Source organism: Rhinatrema bivittatum, chromosome 8 (assembly GCF_901001135.1).
Source record: "Rhinatrema bivittatum chromosome 8, aRhiBiv1.1, whole genome shotgun sequence".
Taxonomy (NCBI): Eukaryota; Metazoa; Chordata; class Amphibia; order Gymnophiona; family Rhinatrematidae; genus Rhinatrema; species Rhinatrema bivittatum.
Window position 1 is genome coordinate 46,950,602 of NC_042622.1, and position 20,724 is coordinate 46,971,325.

The following is a 20,724-nucleotide window of genomic DNA, read 5'->3' on the forward strand; positions in this document are numbered from 1 at the left end:
AATAGAGGGGATAGGAGTGTGACTATAGCTGGGATGGGCCTAGATTAAGGGAAGGCTTGTTGAAACAGCCAAGTCTTGAGTTTTTTTCTGAACGTCAATAAAAGCACCAATAATGTGTACCAATAAATGCACCAATAATGTGCTTCCCAGCAATCCATCCCAGAGATGGCAGCACATACTGTATACTTCAAAAATTGATTTGCAGAGCTTACTGGGATCTTGATGACACGGTAGGTTCCAAGGGACAGGAAGAGAACAGGTGTAGTCCTGCTACACAAAAGTGGCAACAATGAGGCAGTATGCAACTCCAGACCCATTTGTCTAACTTCAGGAGGTAGAACAACTTATAACAATATAAATAAATATAGAAAGTGCAGCACCTAGAAATAAGTAGACAACATGGTTTCACAAAGTGAAGATCCTGTCAACCTGATTGTGGAACTGTGTCAGAAACCTTACTGAAGTCACCTCATTAAAGAACTCAGAGAAGATTGGTAAACAAGCTGGATAGTTTTGGGCATAGCATAGAAATGACTGGGTAAGGAACTCATCGAGCAATAAATTCTCAGAATTGTGGTAAATGTAATCCACCACATTGCTGCAAAGTGACTAATGGGATAGACTAGGGCTTAGTAATGGAACCAGTTCTTTTCCATATCTTTATTGGTGACACTCTTAAAGAACTTGAGAAAAAATGTGCTCGTTTGCAGAGGATACAAAAACCTGTACAGACAACAGAAGGATGAGAAATGAAAAGGAAACCGAAAAAAAACAAACCAACCTGAAAGAATTATTAAAGGTCTAAAGAATGAGCTTTGATGCTAAACATATAAAATCATGCATTGGGGTTGCAAAGATCTATTACCCATATACCAATTAGGACAGGAACTGGAAACTGTCCAGCAAGAAAGGTTTAGAAATAACCATCTCATATAACATAGCCCATCAATGTAATTCAGCGACTAAGAAAGCTCGGTTGAATATTTAAAAAGAGTACTGTTGCCCTTGTACAAGTCACTATTGGGAGTCACCTTTCGGTACTGCATGAAGGACACACCTTCACAAGAACATTGAGAAGATGGATGTGGTGGAGAAAAGGGCTATTCAAAGGAAAAAACCTTAACACAGATCTGAAACACTTATAATGTACTCAGTGGAGGAAAGAAAAGATAGGGTGGACATGGTAGAAAGTCAAATATTTGACAAACTTACATAAAAGGCAAGGCAGATACATTTTTTACAGAAAAGAAGCCTAAAGGACGAGGGGGTCATAATATGAATTTCCAAGGAGGAAGGTTTAAAGGAAAATGAAAAAATACTTCTTTACCAAGCAGGTGGCAGATGCCTGAAATAGTGTACAGCAGCGGTAGTGGTGACCAAGTCCACAACAGAATTTAAGCATGCAATGGGAAGTAAAGAGGAAAAGAAATGAGGGAGGGGATTTATGTTTTTGCTCTGTTATATAGAACTCTAGAGGGCCAAAGAGGGGAAAATACAAGCCAATGTGCAGAAAGTAGTGATACGACTGCATTAAGTTTCCAAGAAGGCTGAGATAACATGAACAGAATGGTTGTTATAACCTAACATCGATGAATATGGGATGGTTGGAAGGTTCGGACACAGCCTCACTAGTTTTGATGGCTAGATTATTTTAAAGCCTAGTGGCAAGACATGGGATGGGGCTTGGATGTTGGATTAAGTATGGGACTTGTAAGAGCCAGAGAGGAAGATGACAAGGCCTGGAATAGCCTACCAGTACAGGAAGCACTGCAATAGAGTTTGAACATGCTTGAGACAGACAGAGAGGGCAGTGGTAGAAATAGGGCTGAGAAATCACATAAAAAGGCATAGGGGGTGGGCTGCTGAAGTTGATATTGGTTTATGGCAGATGAAATTTAATGTGGACAAGTGCAAGGTGTTGCATATAGGAAAAAATAACCCTTGCTGTAGTTACATGATGTTAGGTTCCATATTAGGAGCTACCACCCAGGAAAAAGATCTAGGCATCAGAGTGGATAATACTTTAAAATTGTCGGCTCAGTGTGCAGCAGCAGTCAAAAAAAGCAAACAATGTTAAGAATTATTAGGAAGGGAATGGTTAATAAAGCAGAAAATGTCATAATGCCTCTATATCGCTCCATGGGGTGACCGCACCTTGAATACTGTGTACAATTCTGGTTGCCGCATCTCGAAAAAGATATTGTTGCGATGGAGAAGGTACAGAGAAGGGCAACCAAAATGATAAAGGAGATGGAACAGCGCTGCTGTGAGGAAAGGCTGAAGAGGTTAGGGCTGTTCAGCTTAGAGAAGAGATGGCTGAGGGGGGATATGATACAGGTCTTTAAGATCATGAGAGGTCTTGAATGAGTAGATGTGACTCAGTTATTTACACTTTCGAATAATAGAAGGACTAGAGGGCATTCCATGAAGTTAGCAGGTAGCACATTTAAGACTAATCGGAGAAAATTATTTTTCACTCAACACACAATAAAGCTCTGGAATTTGCTGCCAGAGGATGTGGTTAGTGCAGTTAGTGTAGATGGGTTCAAAAAAGGTTTGGATAAATTCTTGGAAGAGAAGTCCATTAACGGCTATTAATCAAGTTTACTTAGCGAATAGCCACTGCTATTAATTGCATCAGTAGCATGGGATCTTCTTAGTGTTTGGGTAATTGCCAGGTTCTTGTGGCCTGGTTTGGCCTCTGTTGGAAACAGGATGCTGGCTTGGACCCTTGGACTGACCCAGCATGGCAATTTCTTATGTTCTTAATTTACATGTTTATCTACCCAAAGGGGTAGAGAATCAGAAAGGCAACTTAGTCAGACTGGATGTTCCAATTGATCCTTATCTGCCAATATCTACTGTTATCTGTTTTGATGAAAGTCAACATACATATCCAAATTATCAGATCATACATTTTCCTATGACAAATGACATGGATGACCAGCATCTTAAGCTTCCAGCTATTTAAATTCATTGCATATTCTAAAATACAACTTATACAGAATCCAGACAAGTAAAAGTAGCAGTAGAACACATCTCATTTCAAGCTATGGTAGCTTGCAAAAGTATTCAACCCCTAAAAAGTCAGCAGATTTGTATGGATTACAAATGACACACAGATTATTCCAGGCAGTATGTTTATTGCAAACCAGTATGCTTTTAAAGTAAATTTTCCAGGTCACAATTCATTATTTCTCTGCATTTTTTGTAAAATAAAATGTAAAAACAAAAAAAAAAAAAAAAAAAAAGCTGCTTGCATAAGTATTCAACCCCTGTGTAGTGGAAGCTCCAAGTTTACACAGATGAAAGATATTGCCCTCACAACTGGCTTACAATTGGCCACTACCTGTGAATCATTAAAAAGGTCAGCTTTTGGATAACCCCCCCCCCCCTAATTCCAGTACCATTAGTAAGACTGAATCTGAAAGAAAGCTGTGAAAATGAAAGTCAAAGAGCATTCTAAGGAAATTAAAGATAAAGGTATAGACATGCACAATCAATTAGAATATCCATCAGGAAACAGTGCTCAGGAGATCGCCTCAGCGAACATCTGGCGAAGGAACTAGTGCATCTGGACCTCTCTGACGCCAACTCAGCCACGTCGTCATGGATCAACATCACCAACAAGGTTGCAGATCAAGCGTGCCCCATGACGACAAAATCTCTTAATCCAGACAAAGACAACAGGAAACCTTGGTTCACCCCGGAGCTGAAGTCACATAAGCAGGAGCTCAGATGTAAGGAACACAAATGGCGGAAAAACCCATCTACAACAACCCTCCTTACCTACAAATCGTGCCTTAACTCATATAGAAACGAAATCAACAAAACAAAAAAAGAATTTTTCTCCAAAAAGATACACCACTTCATATTCGACTCAAGAGCCCTTTTCTCTTATGTATCAGCCCTCACTAAACCATCCACGCCCATCATACCAGATGAACAAGCTCTCAACAAAGCCAACGAACTGGCAGACTTCTTCGACAAAAAAATCACCTCACTCGTCGCCCCCCTCAAAGGGCCATCTCCGCTCCCAAATTACTCAACCACAGCACTCAATCATCGCACCCAACCGTCCAACAACCCAACACAACCCCAGCAGCGCTCGACTCCTTCGAGCCCACGTCCACCTTAGAAATAGAGAACATCCTTAAGAAGATAAAACCATCGTCTCATCCTTTAGATCACATTCCTTCCAACCTGCTGAGTTCGATCCCTAACATCATTGCCAAACCACACGTGCCTCCTCCATCGTCTCACCAACATTGGCATCACAGGAGCAGCATTCAACTGGTTCAAATCGTTTCTCGAGAACAGATATTATAAGGTCAAGATAAACAGTAAAGAGTCCCACCCCATTGAATCCAAGATGGGGGTACCGCAAGGATCATCCCTTTCACCCACTCTTTTCAATATCTATCTTCTCCCGCTCTGTCATTTACTTACCAACCTCAATCTTATACACTTCCTATACGCGGATGACATACAAATTCTCATCCCTATAGCGGAATCTCTACACAAAATTATGTCATATTGGAATAATTGCTTCTCAGCAATCAACAACCTACTCGCCAGCCTCAACTTGGTTTTAAACACAAACAAAACCGAAATCCTCCTTATTGCACGAGAAAATTATGTCCCACCCACCTCTCCAACTGCCAGCCAAAGTCATGACACCTCCATGAACCTAACTTCGCCTCAAGTAAGAGACCTGGGTGTACTTCTAGACAACAGACTCAGCCTCAACAAGTTCGTAAATAACACCACAAAAGAATGTTTCTTTAAATTACAAGTATTAAAGAAACTAAAGCCTCTTCTACTCTACAGAGACTTCCGCATGGTGCTACAATCAATCATACTCCCGAAACTGGACTACTGCAATTCTCTCCTTCTGGGCCTTCCCGCTTGCACCACCAAACCACTTCAGATGGTCCTGAACGCCACGGCCAGAATACTCACAAACGCCAAAAAAAGGGATCATATCACCCCAATCCTCCAGCATCTCCATTGGCTTCCGATTAAATACAGGATTCACTTTAAAACTATTATGATGATACACAAGGCCCTACAGAACATCTCTCCTCTCAACTTAACTTTTAAACTGCAGCTACACACCTCCAAGAAACCGACTAGAAGTGCATACAAGAACATGCTAATCACCCAGCCGGCAAAAACCTCCCTGAGGAAACGCGCACTATCCACAGCGGGCCCTACACTCTGGAACTCGATACCCCCAGACCTTCGACTTGAACCTTGCCATAGTATTTTCAAAAAGAAACTTAAGACTTGGTTCTTCACACAAGCATTCCCAGAGAGCTAAAAGCAGGAAGAATGACATTATCAGCATAGTCGTCGTCCCCCAGCCCTTTCTGTACATAAGTTCCTGAAGAGTTCGTCATTGATATTTATATAATCATGAATGTTCACTGTAAGCACCACTTAGTTCCTCTTTGCGCCTTCATGTTGTTGTTAATTGTTAAATGTTTCAATGTAAACCGCCAACGAGGCGACAGTTTCTTCCTTGTAAACCGGTGTGATATGTATACTTTACAGGAACATCGGTATATAAAAATAAAAAATAAATAAATAAATAAATAAGATAGGAAAAGGCTACAAAATATCCAAGTGCTTGGATATCCCAGTGAGCACTGTTTGATCAATTGTGAGGAAATGGAAGCTGTATCATACCACCCAGACACTGCCTAGACAAGGCCACTCCCCAAAACTCAGCATCAGAGCAAGAAGGAGACTTGTGAGGGAAGCCACAGAGAGGCCAACAATCACTTTGAAGGAGCTACAGAGTTCAGTGACTGAGACTGGAATGGAGGTGCACCAGTCAACCATATCAAGAGCTCTGCATACAACTGGTCTGCATGGGAAGGTGGCTAGAAAGAAGCCATTACTGAAGAAAAACCACATCAAAACACATCTGGAGTTTTCCAGAAAGCATCAGCCTGACCAAGTTAAAATGTGGGATAAGGTTTTGTCAGATGAGACAAAAATGGAGCTCTTTGGCCAAAATTCAAAATGCTATGTGTGGTGCAAACCTAACACTACCCATTTCTCAGCAAACCCCATCCCAACAGTAAAGTATGGGGGTGGCAGCATCATGTGGGGATGCTTTTCCTCAGTGGGGACTAGGCATCTTGTTAAAATTGAAGGATAGAGGGTGCTACATACAGGGAGATACTGCAAGACAACCTGCTTCAGTCTACTAAAAAACTAAAACTTGGGAGAAAGTTCACCTTTCAGCAGCATAATGGGCCGGATTTTAAAAGCCCTACGCACGCTGGGCCTATTTTATAAAGGCCTGGGGACGCGCGTAAAGCCCCAGGAAGCGTCTAAGTCCTGGGGCTTTACTAAAGGGGCGGTCCGGGACGGGGCCAGAGGCCTCAGACACAGCAGCCATTTTCTGCTATGTTGGAGGATCATGTACCGGCAGGCTGCCGGCAGGCACAAAAGGTAAGACAAAGGTCGGGGGGGGGGGGGGGGGGGGGGAGGGTTAGGGGAAGGTGTGGGAAGGTCAGGCTAGGGGGGAAGGAACGGGGGAAGGCAGTGTGGCTCGGCGCGTGCAAGGTGCATAATTGTGCATGCCCTTGCGCGCGGCGACCCCTGATTTTATAACATGCGCGCGCATGTTATAAAATCGCATGTCCATGTGTGCGCACCGGGTAGCACGTGAGCACATGGACGCGCTCCTTTTAAAATCTACCCCAATGATCTCAAGCACAAGGCCAAAGCAACAAAAAGGTGAATATTCTACAATGGCCAAGTCAAAATCCAGATTGCAATCTAAGCAAGAATCTGACATTATTTGAAAATTGCAGTCCATAGGTGTCATCTGAACAACCTGGAGCAAATCTGCCAGGAAGAATGGGCACAAATCGTTCCCAAACAGTGTGCAAAGCTGGTATAAACTTACCCCAACAGACTTAAAGCAGGTATTGCAGCAAAAGGTGGTTCTACCAAGTACTAGTTTGAAAGAGTTTAATTCTTATGCAAGCAGCATTTTTCAGTTTTTAATTTAATTTTACAAAAAATGCAGAGAAATAATAAATTGTGACTTGGAAAATTTACTTTAAGAGCATACTGGTTTGCAATAAACATACTGTCTGGAACAATTTGTGTAAGTGTCATTTGTAATTCACACAAATCTGACTTTTGTTAGTCAGTATATATAGTCGGTAGGTGTGTGTGGGCACGCACGCACGCACGCACACACACCTACTAGATAAATGAAGCTTGACCGACGTGCTGCAAATGCGCAATAGAAAGCAACTCTACCGCACATGTGCGGGCAGCACGTCGGTCAGAGCTTGCCAGTAACCAAAATGGCGCGGCGAGGAGCACGAGCAGTAACGGCGGCGCGTGCGAGGGAGGGAGGGACCCTCCCCCGGAGATCTTCCGTCTGCGCCATCCGAAGGGGTTGTGAATGAGGGGAGGGAGGAAGAAGTGACTGAGGGGAGGGGGGGGAGGAGAGAGAGAGTGACTGGGGGGAGGGGGAGGAGGGAGGAGAGTGATTGAGGGGAGGGAGGGGAAGGGGAGAGGGGAAGAGAGTGAGGGGAGGGAGGAGAATGAGGGGAGAGGGAGGAAGGAGGGAGACTAGAGGGTGAGGGAGGGGAGAATGAGGGGAGGGAGGGGAGAATGAGGGATAAGGAAATGAACTGAAAAAAAATGTTAATGTAGCCCATTGTTACGGGCTTAACGGCTAGTATTTATTTGATGTATATTATGCCTTCCAGGCACTTCAAAGCAGATTATTTCAGGTACTGTCGGTATTTTATACTGTGGATATGGCAAACAATACAGTGGCACTAAACTCCCCAAGGCATAATCTACTAGATAAATGAAGCTTGAACGACGTGTTGCAAATGCGCAGTAGAGAGCAACTCTACCGCGCATGTGCGGGCAGCATGTCGGTCAGAGCTTGCCAGTAACCAAAATGGCGCGGCGAGGAGCACGAGCAGTAACGGCGGCTGCGGCGGTGAGCGAGGGACTTCCCCCTGAGATCTTCCGTCTGCGCCATCCGAAGGGGTTGTGAATGAGGGGAGGGAGGAGGAAGTGACTGAGGGGAGGGGGGAGGGAGGAGAGAGGGACTGACTGAGGGGAGGGAGGAGAAAGTGACTGAGGGGGGGAGGGGGAGGGGAGAGGGGAGGAGAGAGTGAGGGGAGGGGGAGGGAGGGGGGGGAGGAGAGTGAGGGGAGGGGGAGGGAGACTAGAGGGTGAGGGAGAATGAGGTGAGGGAGGGGAGAATGAGGGATAAGGAAATGGACTGAAAAAAAATGTTAATGTAGCCCGTTGTTACGGGCTTAACGGCTAGTATATATATATATATATATATATATATATATATATATATATATATATATACACACACACACACATACTCACAGACACACCCACACACACACACCGACTTGCAATTTATGCATTGTTATTTAATAAATTAATAAAAGTGATATTTTGTAAAAGAATTTTAAAAATCTTTTGTGCAATATTTTTTCTGTATTTATATTTTGAGAGTCTGCATATTCACTGATTTGGGTATATATGTAAAGGATTTAATTTAACATGTGTTTGCCTATATGTGTTTATTTATTTATTTAAAATCTTTTCTATACCGTCGTTAAGTTATATACACACACTTAAACAAATAACATCAGCACATGCACATTATGTAGGCACATCTAGACATACACACAGCTCGAATAGTGATAACTGAAAATAAACAGCTTAGCACCTATAAACAGTCCTGTACACAAAATAAATAATTTAAAACATTTACATAGACGATCTATGCAGCAGGAAAGTGTAATAACTAAAGGGTAGCACATCTACCTTGAAAGGTAGCAAACAGACCTTTCAGAATTTTTCACATATGATCACTTTTTTTTACATTAGTGACTGTACTATAATGCATTCAGACAAATTGCTGGTTATGTCTTTTCACCAAGTCTGTATGGAGATATTCTTGTATATTAATTTCTGGGTCCTCTCAGGTTTATTCTTTACGTGTTTCCTCAGCAGCCAAGCATCTGAGAAAATAACTTCTTTCTTCTTGAAAGCTAATGCATCATATCCTCTATTTATAAAGTCCAAGTCAACAACAAAATACCATAACCTCCAGCATAGCTTCTTTTGTGTGGAACCAATGTGTCTATTGGCATTTTGTTGCTTGACTAAGAACATTATTTTATGTATTAATTTTTTTTATATTAGCAGAAGAAGACCACCACTTATACAAGATGGAGTCAACGAAAAAGAAATCTGCATATATATATATATATATCAATATAATATTGACAAGCAAGAAAACCTAGCATAAATAAAATCAACCATCCACCCAAAAGACTTCAATTCCACCCTCAGGATACCTAATTAAATACTAACCCGGACCCCTTATCACAGATTCCAACCCACAAGTTTAAAAGCCAGAAATAAAAATCAGCCAATGATCATCACATAATTGTCTCCTAAATCCCATAAAAGACCAATTTACCTATGATTAATTCTTATCCAATCATTTAAAGAGCCAGGTTTTTAAGAACAGTCAAACATATCAGGTATGATGCTGGGATAGACCAATAGCCATCAAGCTCAGCATCTTTTCACAAACAGTAGCCAACCTGGGTCATTAGGAAATATTCAGTAGATCTTTACAGGAAATTCCAACATAAGAACATGTGTTTTGCTGTGTCAGACCAAAGGTCCATCGAGCCAGCATTCCATCTCTAACAGTAGCCAATCTGGGTCATCAGGAAGTATCTGGCAGATCTCCAAGAGGAGATCCAGTTCCTTGATGAGGGGTAAGAGGTAGGTTTCCTCAAAACCGCCTACTAATAATTGTTGGTATTGGGAACCAATGCCTTGAACACATCTTCCTCCAACAAATTCCATAGCTTTACTATGCATTGAGTTCATTCCCAATTGTTCAATCCCAGAAATATGAAATGGAGAAACTCAGTTCTATTTGGCTAATAGTTGTTTATGGGGCTGGGCCTGTCCTCCAGAAACTTGTCTAAATTGTTTTTAAAATCTCATCTGTACTACTGGCCTTAATCACATTCTCTGGCAACAAATTCCACAGCTTAGTTGTGCATTCACTGAAAATATACGTTTCAAAATTTGATTTAAATCTGCTACAATTTAGTTTCATGGAATGTCCTCTAGACATAGTATTGTTTGATAGAGTAAACAACTGTTCCCTATTTTTCTATATCACTCATGATTTTGTAAACCTCTAACATATCCCCCTTTTCAGTCATGTCTTCTCTAAGCTGAAGAGCCCTAAACCTGTAAGGGAGCTGTTCCATCTCCTTACTATTTTTGTTGCCATTTTTTGATTTTTTTCTAGTACTGCTACATCTTCCTTGAGATGACACTACCAGAACTGCAGCAAGAGTAGCCCAGTAGTTCAAACAGCAGGCTGAAAGCCAGGATTTAAATCCTGCTAATGCTCCTTGTGAACTAGGGCACATCATTTCACTCTCCAGTGCTTCAGTACAAACTTAGGGGCCTATTTACTAAAGGTTTTCTCCCTTTCTGTGTCTAGAGGAAAAATACTTAGTAAAGGACCCCCTCAGTTTGTAAGCCCTCTGGGACAGAGACATACCTACAATACCTGAATATAACTCACCTTGAGCTACCAATGAAAAGGCATGCACTGAATATAAAAATACATCTACGCTACAGGTGTGGTCAAGTCACAGATTGATACTGAGACATTATTATATTCCTAGTTTTTCATATTCCTTTCAAAAAATTCCAAACATTCTATTTGCTTTTCTGACTGCTGCCATACACTGAGTTGAGGCCTTCAATGTGTTTTCTGCAAGGATTCCAAGATGTATTTTGCTGTGTGGTGACACCTAATATGGAATCGGTCATTATGTACAGAGTTAGGACTTTTTTTCCTTCTATATGCATCACTTTGCACTTGTCCACATTCAGTTTCATCTGCTACTTAGATGCCCAGTACCTCAGTCTCACAAGGTTCTCTTATTATTATATCTCACAATCTGCTCGTGTTTTAATAACTTTGAATAATTGTATTTAAGTAACAAAGGGATACTGGCTGTCAAAAACAGCTACTTATACAGCTTTGACCATTTTAATTCATTACACATGTACTGTAATTAATATGCTAATGACATGCTGCAACGTTACGGTTCTGTTAAGAGCAACATCATAAGTATTTCTAGTCTATGTTTGTAATATTGGAATTACTGGAGAATTTCCATTCTCTGACTGTCAGGTGATGTGTGACCTCACAAACCCAATCCGCTTTGCAGGTCACCCAGCTGTCTATCTAGTTACCTGAGAGATGCTGGCAGTGCTGATTTCTGCCATGATGTAGCAGATAAGCTGTAGTACAAACAGTCCGGCATCTAGACGACGAAGGTAGAATTCATCCTCTATCTCATCATCGATTATCTCACCACGACGCACCATATCCTGGGAACGAGTGTTATTAAAAAGAAAGGCAGGGATGAGGATTTATCATTGGCACACTTCTCCTTCCTATGATCTCTGATGCCATGCCTTCAGTGTGGTCCTCCATGCTCACAATTATTTTGAGCTTTCAATGACCCATGCGATTAGTGAGTTTTTGAAATCCCAAAAAATGCCAGTGGGGTACACCATTATGAAGGCAAATCTCTCAATCTGCATGTTTGGGGGGGGGGGGGGGTGTTTGGGTTGGTTTTTTTTAAGTGATGTTGGAAACTCACAGATAGGAAATTAAAATCCTATATGAATAAAACAACTATTGTATGGTCAGTTGGCAGGGCATCTCCCTTCCTCACTAAACACACTGGCCTACCATTATCTCAGTCCTGTTGTAAAACAAAATCACCATCTTTTCAGTATCTGTTTCTTTCAAACTATGATTTGTTTTTTTGAACTAACAAAAGCATATATTATAATACAAGGAAAATTTGATTAAAAAAAAAATAAAAACACAGATGCCACAAACAACATAGTTATAAACGCAAAGATAAAAAGTGAAGAGATTGCCAAATACAGTGTAATAAATTGCAACTCTATTTCTGGGTTTTGTGACACACATTTATACATTCTGAGCAAAAAAAAAATTCAGAAAGCAAGTTTGCTTGGCTGTAAACAGATTTTCATCACAGACAGCAGGATGAATCAGCCATTATATGTGGGTGATGTCATCTGACAGTGATGATACAGACCCAGCTCTCATTCCCATGTGCATCCACTGCCTCACGAGACTCTGAGTCTCTTCCAGGATTTAAGCTTTAGCAAAGTAACCAACTATCCAAGGTGCCCAGGGGATATTAATAATGGCTGATTTTTCCTGCTGATTATGGGGAGGCCCTGTTTACAGGTAAGCAAACTGGTTTCCTCCTTCGACATGCAAGACATGAATCAGCCATAACATGTAGAGAATCACAAGCTAAGGGTTGAAAAGCAGCACAACTACTGAAAAGCAACCTAGACCCCACCACTGGAGAGTAGGACTACTGGATGAACAGTGTGCAAAACTGCTTTCCAAAATTAGTGTCTTCATGACATGTCATTCAGAGAGACCTGGAACATGAAGGTGTGCCTTAATGACCGAGTTGCAGCTTTGCAAATATCTTTAATGGAACTGGCCCTGCAATGAACCACAAACTGCCATGGCTCTCACATGATGAACCTTAACAGAGTCTGTAAGCCCACCAGCATATAACAGAGCACTATACAGTCCACTAGCTAATTAGACAGCGTTCTTTTGTTGACTGCCCTTCCCAACATATTTGGAGTGAAGAACATGAACTAGTGAGAAGCTTGACTGTGATGTTAATTCCTTCTCAAGTAATATACTATGGTTCTTACAACCCAAGGAGTAAAGAGCCCATTCTCCTCTGTGTGCATACCATTTTGAAAAGAAAAGTACACAGCACAATAGCATGGTTAACTGAAATGCAGATAATACCTTTGGAAGGAACTTCAGTGACAAAACAACTCTGGGGTGAAAATACTGCAGGTAAAGTGAATATGAAATCAGAGCCTGTAATTCACTTATTCTTCGTACTAAAGTAATGGCCATGAGAAACAATACTTTCCAGGTGAGAAAATGTTAAGTCTACAGACTTCAGAGGTTCAAAGAGAGGTTTTATGAGTTGAACTAGAATTACACTAAGATCCCAAGTTTAGAGTGCTTCAGATATTTCATGAATTTTGATATTAAAGGGTGAAGAGAAACTTGAGCCCCCTGCATCTACTGATGATAAACTGCAATAGCACTGAGATGAACATTGATTAAAGAGGTGTTAAGGCTGAGGTCAAGAAGAAGAACAGATGATGAAGCAAGTCCCTCAGCCACAGGAGAAGGAATTCAGTTGGCTGGTCCCAAACCATGTTGGGAACCTCTTCCCACTGACAAATTAGAATTTTCTGGCTGTAGGATTTCTAGCTGAAATCAGCACGTCCTTCACGTCGTTAGGTAGGAGCAAGGAGGGGACTACTGGATGATCAACATCCATGCAGTGAGAGCCAGCGATGGTAGGTTCAGATGGCAGAGTCTGCACCTTCCTGCTCAATGAGAGTCATAGACATTCCCAATGGACTCAGAGACTGGACTGAAAGACAGATGAGATATGATTACCACACGTGTTGTGTCCAGGCCATCATTGGGGGGAGGCATAGCCTAACAATTAGAACCAGGGTTTAAATCCTGCTGAAGTTCCTTGTGACCTTGAGCAAGTCACTTCACCCTCCATTGTCTCAGGTACAAAAAGTCTGTGAGCCCACTTGGGATAGGGAAACACCTACAGTACCTGAATATAATCTGCTTCGAAGGATCTGAAATTAAATCAAAGTTGCATCAGAAGAGGGTCAATGAATGTTGGTTATGTTTGTATTATAAGTTCTGTGTATTTTAAGGATGTTTTAATTGTGATCGGCTTAAAACCAATAATTTATTTTATTTAAAAAGCATGCTCCACAACTTCCAACAGCATGGAGTTCAGAGCAGAGTAAAATAAAACAGTTTTAAAATACAAACATAAGAAAAATTTACAAACTGGCAAGTTACTCAAACGCTTCCTTATATAGGATGTTCTTCAACTGCTTTCTAAAAACTAACACTTCTTCTTCAGCCCTAAGCCCCACTGGCAAAGCAGAGGAGAATGCCCTAGACCTAGTCCTCTGGAGTCTAAAGTAGTGTAGAAAAAGACCTTACTAGGTCCATCACAATGCGGCTCTTTCGACAAGCAGATACATCTTCTTCCAGAGCAAGTCCATCTATGAACTAAATCTTTTGAGAAAGGACCAAGTTGAACTTTAAGTTGATCAGGAAGCCCACGGATTGGAGAGGACTGTTGAGAGACTCCAGAACTCCTGTCTGAGATGGACCTCTCACCAATCAATTATCCAGGGATGGGAATATGTAGATTCCCTGCCAATGAAGCTTTGTGGCCATTACCAAAAGACATTTTGTAAACAATACTGGGAATGCTGAGAGGCCAAAAGGAAGAACTTGTATTAGTATTACATGTCCATCACAAACCTGAAGAATTTCTAATAGAGAGGGTGAATGAGAATGTACACAAAAGCATCTCTCAAATGCAGTGCACATCCAGTCCCCTCAGTTAAATGAAGGGAAGAATCAACTGAAGGGAGTTTATTTATTTATTTATTTATTTATTTAACATTTTTTTATATACCGAGGTTCTGGTAACAATGTTTCCAATCACTTCAACCTCTCCCAAATCAACAATTTGCTCAGTATTCACAAGTTCAGGATAGGCCTCAATCCCCCTGCCTTCTTGGGGATTATAAATATTGGAAATAGAACCTTTGGCCACACTCTTGTGTATAGATCAACTTAGTCACTTTCTGTTGAAGGAGCAACTCCCACCTTCAGCTGGGCAGATTGAAAGGTTTCAGAACTGAAGACAGTAATTTAATCAATAGCCACACTTCACAGTTTTCATGACACATCAGTAACAAATCCATTCCGGAAAGAAGAACAGACTCCTTCCCCCCATGGGGAGGCAGGCTTCAAGGGTATCAAACAGGTTCCAGCTTAGGCTGAACTGCTGTTAAGCCTTCAGCCAACACTTTTTCCTCTGCCTACCTCTAGAGGGCAGCTTCTGTTGCTGAAGACTTGGGCGGGAGCGGACTCGCTGACACTGAAGAGTGGAAGAACAGGAAGAATGGGCATTTATAGGAAAAGAACTGCTGTTGAGTGGAAGCTGGTTGACTTCCCCAGTCACTTGACTATGAGTACAGAGTGGACTTACACGTCTTAATCAAAGTCACCATCTTCTACATCCTAATGACAAAAAAGTTGTCCTCGGTATGGGGAACTTCTACCAGATTGTCATATACATCTTCACAAAAGCCAATGGCTCAACCACACAAGCCTTCTAGCCCTAATGGAAGCAGCCAAAGTTCTGGTCACAGTATCAAAAACTTCATATGCAGAGTGGATCAAATACATACTCTACGTCTTCCACTACTCTACAGAAGTCTGTCTGCTCTGGGTCTGATGGCTCATAAAAATATTATGTTATCAACAGCTGCTGAGCCACGATCTAAGCACTCAGCAAGGAATCTTGTAAGATCTTTTCTCCAAAATGCATTCAATGCATTTGAATCTTTCCCTGGAGGCATGTAAAAATGCTCACGTGTATTTTGCATGCTTCAACACAGACTCTGGCACTACCACAGAGTGATATAGCAACTGAACCCCCCAAACCCTGGGGAGGCCTGGTTCCTATACTTTAGGTTAAGTTTTTGGTCCACAAGATGTTTGTTACATCCTCATCTGTAGGTCTTTGATAAGCTTAAGCACCGAAATGCACACAAAATCTGCTGGAGGCCGAAGAGGCCTCCAGCAGTCTGGCAGGAAATTTGAAAGAATCCCTGTGGAACATTCCTCTTCCCTTGACTATGGGAGTAAACAAAGACTTCCCTGGAGGAGGAGACTAGCACTTCAGGGAAGAGGCTTTCTCCAAATCACAGGAATCTTCTGGGAAGCTTTGAATAGTCCCATTATGCAGAAATATTTCCTGTCTTTGACAGGAGAGGCTCCAACCTCCCTCTCCACTCTTCAGGACTTAGGAGACAAAGAAATTCTTCATCACTTCAAATAGCTGGATTCCCAGAGGCTGAGAGTCCCTCTGTGCTGAAGATGGCAGAGAGACATCCTCTTCAGAAACTCAAACTGGCTGAGCCTCACTAAGTGTTACCAATGCTGCCAAGTAGTAACGCAGGGCTACAGTTATAGCTGCAGAAGCAGTAGATTAGGAGATTCTCTGCACCAGTTGCATCAACATCTATCGCTGGCCCATGACAGATTTGACTGATGGCACCAGTGAAACCTTTCTGTGCTATATTAGGACCCATATGCTTATGCGCTGAAGTGCTACACTCTGATGAAACAGCAGCCTTAGAAGGCTGTGTGAGGAGATGCTCTGTGCCAAAGAACTTGACGGCAACCTGGTCTGTGTCAGCATTAGATAGAACAGATAGCTCAGCACCATGGGGATCTTCTGCACCATAAGTTAAGATGGTACTTGCATGGAGGAGACAACCTCAGAGTCAAGGACAGATCTGCACTTTTGGAGCTCTGTACTGATGCGTGCTGGCTTCATTGAAGCTGAGGGAGACAGTCCCAGAGGGGATCCCCCGTGCCTCATTGGAACCTTTCTCCACACCTCAAACAGCACCTTAATCTTCTGCAGTGGATCTGGGAATCAAAGCTAATGGGGGGGGGGGGGGGGGGGGGGGGGGAATGCCGCCTTAACTTCTTGCACTATGATTCCATTGATGCCTCACTCAGAGAGGAATGGCTCCATTGCTGTACTTCACACCATGGCTTCAGACACTTACCTGAAACTGCAGGACCTCCGCTGTCCAGGTACAGTGCCATTGTTCCCTTGGGGACATCCTGCCACAACTATAGCAGTTGGAGGTATCATATCTGGGGCTCAGACAGCAAGAGCAAACAGAATATGAATCTATACCAGCACACTCAAATGCAGGCTTTAATATCGCTGACCACAGTCTTCTTGGACTTTTTCCATCTTCTTTTCTTATATACATAAGCATATAATGTATTTATTTATTTATTTTAGAATTTAAAAGTTTTGTTGAGGGTCTGCAGAGGTAAAATAAAGCCAAAGAATCAGCTCCAACAAAATCTAAAAGGAGAGAAACTGAGAACATTTCTGTGCAGTAACTCGAAGAAAGACTGAGGGCATCGAACGGCAGCACACATGCAAATTCCCGTGCATACTCAGTAAAGCTTTTACTGACCTCTGAGAGTTGAGTCCATTATCTGTGCCATAAGATGACATCTCCCACGTGTTATGCCTGAGTCATGCCAGCTTGTCAATAGAAAACCTTTTAACCCAGGATATTTATTTTGTAAACCTGCTTTAGCCATTATTATTTCTTCTTGCCTATCTAAAAGGATAGCACATGTTCTGTGATTTCTCCTTGGTGTTAAGATTGCATTTTGATGACATAGCTAAGGACTCCAGGGGGCACTACTCTTTCCATAAATGGAGGAAGAAAGAGACAGTGATGGAATGTGTGTATGTAGAGCATTACCTCTCCTCTCCAGCAAGGTTCAAAATGTGGCTTCAGACCAACATTTACCTGTTCTCTGGCATATTGCCAGAGGCCAGCAGAAATCTGCATGATGAGGGATCTTACTCATGCTGTTTTTTACCCCTTTCACGCACGCCTGCACTTCACAAGCTGCTGGGTGCCAGCACCTTGCATGATTTATTATGTGGCTGCCTGACAGGTGGGCCCGTACAGACAGAGTAATATTTCCTCATTAGAGCCAATGCAGGGGCGTATATCTGCATTGCTCAGCAAGGAGAAATCCTCTTTGCATGTCAGCCCTATATGCGGGATAGGGATTGTACAACGTTACTTATAGCAATTTAAGACATCAAATGAGCTTCTTTCTCCATCAATTTAGCCCTGCATTCTGTGTGGAGAGCTATAAAGGTGAAAGTGCAAGAAATCCAGTTATTCCCTACAAAATGAGCAATGCAGTAGCAAAGCTAAAATAGCGATAGAGTTCTATATAAGTGAAGCAAGAGCTATAGAGGTCCTTCTACAAGAGCTATTTCCTTATCACATAATTACGTTTGGACAGATCACCTTCACTATCTGTAAGACCCTACTTGAGAAATATTGTATCACTCTCCACAATGTTGCATGCAGTTTAAGAGCATTTTAAAATGTCACCTTCAACAGGTTTTGCCTGATATAATTGGTATGTGTTTTATAATTTGATGTGAGAGTTCTCAGTAACTTTACATGTTTATTATAATAAATAAGAAATTCTGACGACACCGGTGATCTGATACCAGCAGTGGCAGTTACAGCTCTGGTTTTTAACCCCTTTGGATCATCACCATTTCTCATAGAAATTCATTACTGAACACTGCACGGAATCCGCTATTTAGCAAGGAGCAATAATCATCATAAAAAAAATTTCCCTATAAATAAAATGACAGTTTTCTGCCAACAGTCAATATAAGGCTGATCTTGCTGAGATCATAATCCTTCGTACTAACTTCGTTATACAGAAGAACTTTCTCCCATAATGTAACTTTGCTGGGTGAGGTGAGAGAGAGTAAGACAGAAGGGTGAGCATATAGCTGCTTATTGCCCAGCAATAAGGTTGAGGAGGCACATGCAGCTCAAGAAATCTTAGTGTGGCTCTTTTGTACCATAAAACTTTTAAAATTACAAAATAAAACTGAGCTAGTACTTCAAATGTAAAAAGATTGTAAAAATGATTATATTCCATATGACTCAAGAGTCTACGCACGGCTGAAGCAACTCACTGACCGTGACAAGAGTCAGCTCAAGTACCACTATTCTAGCTATTTCTCTAGTGCATGAATCACAGAAATGACCCTTTTTGGGTGTGACAGGAAGTCCAAGCTGTCACTAATATTGCCTTTGTAATTTGAATATTCAACGGTTGCAGAAGGAGTAAGGTATTTTTGATTCCTCCCTTTGAGAGCACCCCAACCTTTTGGAGGGTATGGCATCTGGGGTATATATTGCCTAGGAGCATGCCCAGATCTTCAGAGGGAAGGAGGAACTTGAGAGGGAAGGTGATATAGGAAAAGAAAAGAGCATGAGATTCATCCTTGGGTCTCAGGAGAGGGTTAGGTGGGGCTGAAGGAGCCACTGGAAAGCAGCTAGAGATCCCCCTAGGATTTCAGAGCAAAGGAGTTAGTATTTTAATATTCCCCCCAGGATTTCAAATACTTTTGGAGAAGCTTTGGATCCTCTCTGGATATACGAGGAGAAAGTTTTGGGACTTTCCACAGGGTCTAAAAAGGGAAAGTTCTGGAGAAATTACTTACCTGATAATTTCATTTTCCTTAATAAAGACAGACGGACTCAGTCAGGTTTCAAAGCTGCCATCCTAAATACACCCCTGCAGTGAACCTCAAGCCTTCAGCATTCTCTTCAAAAACCACTGTGGACATACTATCGAAAAAAAACTTGGATTAAAAACTATTAAAAACAGATAACTGTACTCAACCAAACACGGAACCCCAGCAAGATTACAGATGCCCTGATCTAGGGACTGGATGATGGCTTACCCATAATCTCTTGGAATAGATATCCACTCCATGGGGGAATCCTTGGCACCATTCTTGGGCAGCATGCTCAGTCCATCTGTCTACACTAAGGAAAACAAAATTATCAGGTAAGTAATTTCTCCATTTCCTAGTGTGCAGCCAGATGGACTCAGGACCAATGGGATGCACAATAGCTACTCCCGATCGGGGTGGGAGGCTGCCCACTGTCCAGTTAACACTGCCCTTGCAAAGGCTGAGTCCTCTCGGGCCTTAATGTCCAGGCGTGTAAGGAGGACCACGTCACTGCTCAGCAGTCTAGCTTCTGCCCAGGAGACTCCCTGAGCCCTAGAGGAATGGGCTTTAACCTGAAAGGGTAATGACTTTCCTGCCTCCACATAGGCTCTCCTGACCACCTTCTTGATCCAACGAGCTATGGTAGCCCGCGAAGCTGTTCGCCCTGCCTCCTTCCACCGTGAAGAACAAGCGATCTGTCCTGCAGACTAGTTCTGAAACTTCCAGATATCGCACCAAAAGCCTACTGATGTTTAAATGGTGGTATTCTTCTGCATCCTTGTGCTTATCTAGGGATGGCAACGAAATGGATTGATTCAAATGAAACTCAGAGATTACTTTGGGCAAGAAGGAGAGTTGTAACGCTCCTGGAGTCATCCGGAGGAATGGCTCCCGACAAGACAATGCCTGTAGTTCAGAGATGTGACGTGCTGAGCATATAGCTACCAGGAACACAGTTTCAGAGTTAATAAATGCAAGGGAAGACTGCACAGTGGCTGAAAGGAGGGCCCTGCCAAAAACTCCAGTACTAGATTAAGATTCCACAAGGGAACCAGCCACCGAAGGTGTGGCCGGAGGTGCTTCACCTCTTTCAGAAAATGGGCCATGTCTGGATGAGCTGACAGGGGGATTCCATTCACCTCGCCCCTGAAACAGGAGAGAGCCGCTACCTGGACCTTCAAGGAGTTAAGGGGCAAACCTTTATTCAAGCCGCCCTGCAAAAATTCCAGAATTAGTGGGATTTTGACTGTCTGAGGGGAAACACCGTGTTCCTCGCACCAAGCCTCAAATAATCTCCAGACCTGCACATACACTAGGGACGTAGAGAATTTCCGCGCGTGGAGAAAGG

General features: G+C 42.3%; 1 protein-coding gene across 1 annotated transcript in view; it reads right to left on the bottom strand.

Annotated features, from left to right (window-relative positions):
• The window catches only part of CTNNBL1 (catenin beta like 1), a 274,155-nt gene that overhangs the window by 17,932 nt on the left and 235,499 nt on the right, over nucleotides 1-20,724 (bottom strand). The window contains exon 14 of the mRNA XM_029611822.1: nucleotides 11,320-11,457. Within this exon, the coding sequence (XP_029467682.1) occupies nucleotides 11,320-11,457 (138 nt within the window). The remainder of the gene's footprint in view (nucleotides 1-11,319; nucleotides 11,458-20,724) is intronic.